Source organism: Notolepis coatsorum (genome assembly GCF_963971535.1).
Source record: "Notolepis coatsorum genome assembly, chromosome: 6".
In the NCBI taxonomy this organism is placed as follows: Eukaryota; Metazoa; Chordata; class Actinopteri; order Aulopiformes; family Paralepididae; genus Notolepis; species Notolepis coatsorum.
The window spans coordinates 31915809-31921716 of NC_140170.1; the positions used below are offsets into that span (position 1 = coordinate 31915809).

At 42.5% G+C, this 5908-nt stretch overlaps 1 protein-coding gene across 1 annotated transcript; it reads left to right on the plus strand.

Moving 5' to 3' along the window:
- Positions 1–277: 277 nt before the first annotated feature.
- Positions 278–1955, plus strand: LOC311229437 (tripartite motif-containing protein 16-like; the record flags this gene model as incomplete). Its single annotated transcript, XM_084315520.1, is given in 3 exon segments — positions 278–565; positions 665–900; positions 902–1955. Coding segments are annotated over 3 exon segments (1578 nt in total).
- Positions 1956–5908: the final 3953 nt, after the last annotated feature.

A 5908-nucleotide genomic window follows, 5' to 3' on the forward strand; every position in this document is an offset into this window, starting at 1 on the left:
TTGTCTCTTTGTGCTTATGAGTTTTAGTGGTTTTACTTGACAAAGTAAACAAATGAGAGGTAGTTGATGACGAGAGAAAGTCCTGAACTATGTAAAACATCTTCTATCTATGAATCACAGTAAAATAGACACTGTCTCTTTAAAGCGACTCCTCCCCTGGACAGCTATAACCAGGAAGTACCTCCCACCCACATGATCAGAGTTCACTCTACAACCAGGAAGTACCTCCCACCCACACGGTCAGAGTTCACTCTTGTCTTTGTCTTTGTAGAATAAAATGGCGCAGCAAGGAGTTGATCTGTACCGGGACCAGTGCTGCTGTTCTCTCTGTCTGGATGTACTGAAGGATCCGGTAACTATTCCCTGTGGACACAGCTACTGTATGGGCTGTATTAAAGACTGCTGGGATCACGATGATCAGACGGGGATCTACACATGTCCCCAGTGCAGGGAGACTTTTACTCCGAGGCCTGTTCTGAAGAAAAACAACATGCTGGCTGAAGTGATAGAACAACTAATGAAGACAGGACCCCAAGCTGCTCCTCCTGATCACTGTTATGCTGGACCTGCAGATGTGGCCTGTGATTTCTGCACTGGGAGAAAGCAGAAAGCCCTCAAGTCCTGCCTGGTATGTCTGACCTCTTTCTGTGAAACTCACCTCCAGCCTCATCATACTGTAGCTCCGTTAAAGAAACACAAGCTGGTCAAAGCCTCCACACGGCTTCAGGAGAACACCTGCTCTCGTCATGACAGGATTCTGGATGTTTTCTGTCGTACTGATCAGCAGTGCATCTGTTATTTGTGTTCCATGGATGAACATAAAGGCCATGATACAGTCTCAGCTGCAGCAGAAAGGACGGAGAGACAGAAAGAGCTTGGCATGAGTCAGCAGAAAGTCCACCAGAGTCCAGGAGAGAGAGAAGCGACTCAAAGAGGCCCAACAGGATGTTGATTCTCTCAATCGCTCTGCTGATAAAGCAGTGGGGGACAGTGAGAGAATGTTTACTGAGCTGATACGCTCCTTGGAGACGAGGCGCTCTGAGCTGAAGAAGGTCATCAGAGCCCGACAGAGGACCACAGTGACTCAGGCTGAAGAACTGCAGAAGATACTGGAGCAGGAGATAGCGGACCTGAGGAGGAGAGCCACTGAGCTGGAGCAGCTCTCACACACAGAGGACCACATCCACTTTCTACAGAGTTACCCCTCCCTCTCCAGTCCCAGTGAGTCTACAGACTTACCCAGCATCAGTGTCCTTCCTCTCCTGTACTTTGCAGATGTGACTGAGGTCGTGTCTGAGCTGAGAGACAAACTACAGGACGTTCTGAAAGAGCAGTGGCCCAGAATCTCAACAACAGTGAATGCAGTTAATGTTTTACTGCCACCAGAGCCCAAGACCAGAGCTGACTTCTTACAATATTCCTCTCAGATCACACTGGACCCAAACACAGCAAACATAGAACTGTCTTTGTCTGAGGGGAACAGAAAAGCAACATATATGCATGAAATGCATCAAGAGCAGTCATATCCTAATCACCCAGAAAGATTTATTGGATGGTGTTGTCAGGTTCTGGGTAGAGAAGGTCTGACCGGACGCTGTTACTGGGAGGTGGAGTGGAGTGAAGGGGTTTCTGTAGCAGCCTCCTACAAAGACATTCGTAGAACAGGCACCGGGGTGGACAGTGGATTTGGATTAAGTTCCAAATCCTGGGCTTTTGATTGCAGACCAGATGATTACATCTTCAGACACAATAACAAGAGCATAACAGTACCGGGCCCCCGGTCCTCCAGAATAGGAGTGTACCTGGATCACAGGGCAGGTACTCTGTCCTTCTACAGCGTCTCTGACACCATGACCCTCCTGCACAGAGTCAACACCACATTCACTCAGCCTCTCTATCCTGGACTTGCGTTACATCACTTTGGGGAGGCTGCTGAGTTTTGTGAGCTGAAGTAGAGATCAGTGACATTCACAGCTCCTCTAACCAGGGTTTTGGATTTAAATTGATCTTGAAGATGCTGAGTTGTGAAAGATGAGGTCATTAGGAGTTACATTCACTCAGTCACTCTATCATTGTTCTGAGGGACACAGTTTATAGTAGGGGTGCACCGATGTATCGGTCGGGTATCGGTATCGGCCGATAAGTGCCTTGTTGACTGCAATCGGCCGATAAGCTCGAATGTGCCGATGGCAGTAGCCGATAAATATCCATCAATTTGTGTAGCGTCAAAAGACAAAATAAAGTTCACTCGCGACCTGCACAACGCCGTCCCCAGTCCCCCACACACACACACACAAGCTACTGCATCAAAATTACTACTTATGATTAACAAGGCATTCGTTTTGTGGCATTAACGTTATATAGTTAGTGTTACACGTTCAATAACATCAGCATATTATTTACCCGAACGTAGCAAGCCCGCGTTCATACTAGCTCAGTTCCTTCCGTTGTTCATAGAGCCCTGAGTTTTACCCATTCTGCAATCTGTTAATAAAGTTTTCAATCAGACACATGTATAGAAAGGCTTTGTTTTATTATAACAATCGTTGCAGTAAAATCATTATGCCTCATTTAAGTCATCCTGCGGAGCTAAAAGCTAAACATCGGCCGCGCGGTTGTTGTTGTTCTAGAAAACCTCTCTCGTCAAAATCAATGGCGGACAAAAGCTGAAGTAAAAAATTTATACGCGCTTGCCGATTGGTGGTAGCAGCAGAGGCGGGTGCAAGCGGTGTGTGACGTAATTGGCAGAATCGACTGTCAATCAAAATGTCATTGGTTGAGACTCTGGTTGAGACAATTATCCAGCTGCAGCCCAGCCGGTAGACCATACTGGGAGAACTAGTATCTAGCTGCAGCCCTGCAGAACATACTGGGAGAGAGATAGTGCTATTTCTTGATGTTTCCTTTTTTTAAGTAAGTAAAGAGGCCTATGTTCATATCGGTGAGCACAATTTGTAACACAAATATACAGTAGTTTCATAAAAAAAAAATATGACAAAAAAGTTAAAATTTTAAATAAATAAAAATTGCCACAAATATCGGTATCGGTATCGGCCGATTGTGTTAGTTGAACGATCGGTATCGGTATCGGTGGCAAATTTTCATATCGGTGCATCCCTAGTTTATAGCCTACCGGGGTAAAGTTTGTTTGATTGGATATTTGCATATTCACATATTTGATTCCTATTTTCAATACCTCTGTTCCTTTGCATGTGGGGAAGTCAAAATCTTTATTTTCATACTCTGGGTAGGTTGGACAACAATATGCAACCATTGTATTTGTATTTCATCACCTTTGGTTATTTTGGTCATTACTGTGGGATTTGGGTCTGTCTCTTCGCTTAGGAAGAATGACCATTCATTGAATATTGTGCATTTAGTCTTTTGTTCTTTTATTCTTACTAAATAAACGTGGACATCTAAACCCAGAAGGACCCGTGTGGATATTTGATATTTGATAGATCCTACTGTCTCTCTAGAAGCTCATACTGGCTGCATATCTTTCTAGTGTCTATCTAGAAGCTCATTGGTTTGTAAATGTTCTATTTTTAGTTTTGAATGTATGTTTTGTAATCTGTATATTGGCCTGGTGAATGATGTGTTGTCGTTTTATTAATTGTGATACTGCACACGATAACCATTAAATATAAAGATGTTGAATACAAGGTGTAGTGGTTTAAGCCCTATAGTCAGTTTGAAGGTTACTTATGTTACACTGAAAAACAAAATCTTTTCATATTCTCTTTTTTATATTTTTACAAAATATTGATGTACCTTGCTCAAAGAAGTTATTGTTTCAAATGTTTTTTTTTATTAACCATTTATTATAGATTCAGCAAGTCTTCTTTTAAACAACAACATATACAAATAATAAAAACATCAAGAAGAAAAGAAAGAAACAGTCAAAAGAATAAACAGCAGGCAGCTGTCTTAAGCCTGTGTGACCTCTAGCTTTTCTCTCATGTGGTTCATAAATGGACTCAGAACTGAGTCTCAGAGCTCCTCCCACCTGCACACTTCAGCACCGTTTTCAACTCTAAGTCATTTTCATTTAACACTATTGGATTTCAATGGTAATTCATGACCGTTTCATATTTTTCCTTAAACATGTAAACAGATATTTGAGAAGCTAATTGCTGCTAATTGGAGGGAGGATATCTATACTTAAACGAGCATTGCTATTGGAATAGTTAGGTAGTGTAGTTTATCCTGTGGAATTCAAGGAAGCGTTCACTGATGATGGCATCCAGACGGCCTCTGCCTCCTCGTGAGAGTTGAACTTCTTCCATTTGCCCTCAGTCTTCACTTCAGGTGTGCTGCCACGCAGGGCGACTCGAAACCCCCATCCCCGCAGTTTCTTCTTTACAGTGATGATGAAACTACAGTGTTTGTCATGCATTGCCTTACTGTAGTCGGGGAAATATAGACGCGATGTCCCATGTAAAGCAACTCCTTCTTTTCTCTGGCAAGACTCCTGATCCTGGCTCTATCCTGGTACCTGGAGGATGTAATGAGGCTGTGCCGCTGTCTGGGGTTGGGGTTAGGGGTGCAATGGCCAGGGGCTCCGGGAAGTTCTTTCTCCCCAGAAGCTCAGGAATCAGTTGAGACATAAGATGGGTGACGTCTCTACCCTCGCGGCCCTCCTCGGTAATGTTCACAAAACGCAGATTCAGAGCCCTGCTCCTGTCCTCAGAGTTCTCCCCTCTCCCTATTTGTATATCGTATATGTCACAAATGTAACAGTACTATATACCTGTATGTCATGTATGTCCCTATGCCATAAATGTCATGATGTCATGTATGTTGTGTATGTCATAAATGTCACTATGAATTGAAAACGGGGGACCCTGATGTAAACAAGACGAAAGTCTTTCTCTGGTCTGCATCCCCTTAACAATTGTATGTATTGAGCTGTACTGTACACTGTACCCATTCTGCAATCTGTTAATAAAGTTTTCAATCAATTCAATTCAATCAATCAATTCAATCAATCAATCAATCAATGCGCTGCCTCACTCCGCCACCATCCAAGCTACCTCTGTGATGACGTCAGGACGGTCCATAATGCAGCCCCAGCAGTAGTAACAACATCTCTCCACTAGAGGGGGCTCTACAACCAACTTATAATAATGTAAACAGATACTTCTACTAGAAAGCTGTTTAACCTTCTCTTCCTCATTCACATTACAGTGTGAACACATTATGAGTGCATTATAATCATTACAATCAGAATAGTTAGTTATTATTAGTCATTATTACTTGACTTTTGGCAACATTGTATATATTACATTCATGACTAGAATAAAGACTATTGAATTTAATTTAATTTAATTGCGATTCAATGGATTCTGGGCGGCTACATCTGTAAAATGATTACCTGATTGAACCATTATTTTGTAATTTAATGAGTTTCTGTTGATTGTTTTACTGTTATTGCTAATTTTATGGATTATGGTATTTTTTATTGTGTATATATGTTTTTGTTTGTATGTTGGACTTGCTTTGGCAATAAGTACGTTGATATTTCATGCCAATAAAGCCTATTTTGAATTTGAATTTAAATTTGAGAGAGGAGAGAGAGAGACAAGGAGAGAGAGAGAGAGAGAGACAAGGAGAGAGAGAGAGAGTGTGTGTATTTTTCAGTGTGACAGTCAGACACAGAGACAGACAGACTGCCACCACTCCTAATATACTGCTGTCTCAACCAGAATACACTCACACACACACACACTCACACACACACACACACACACACACACACACACACACACACACACACTCACACTCACACTCACACTCACACACACACACACACACACACACACACACACACACACACACACATACACTCATACATACACACTCATACATACCCAGACACAACCACACACACGCATGCACACATTAC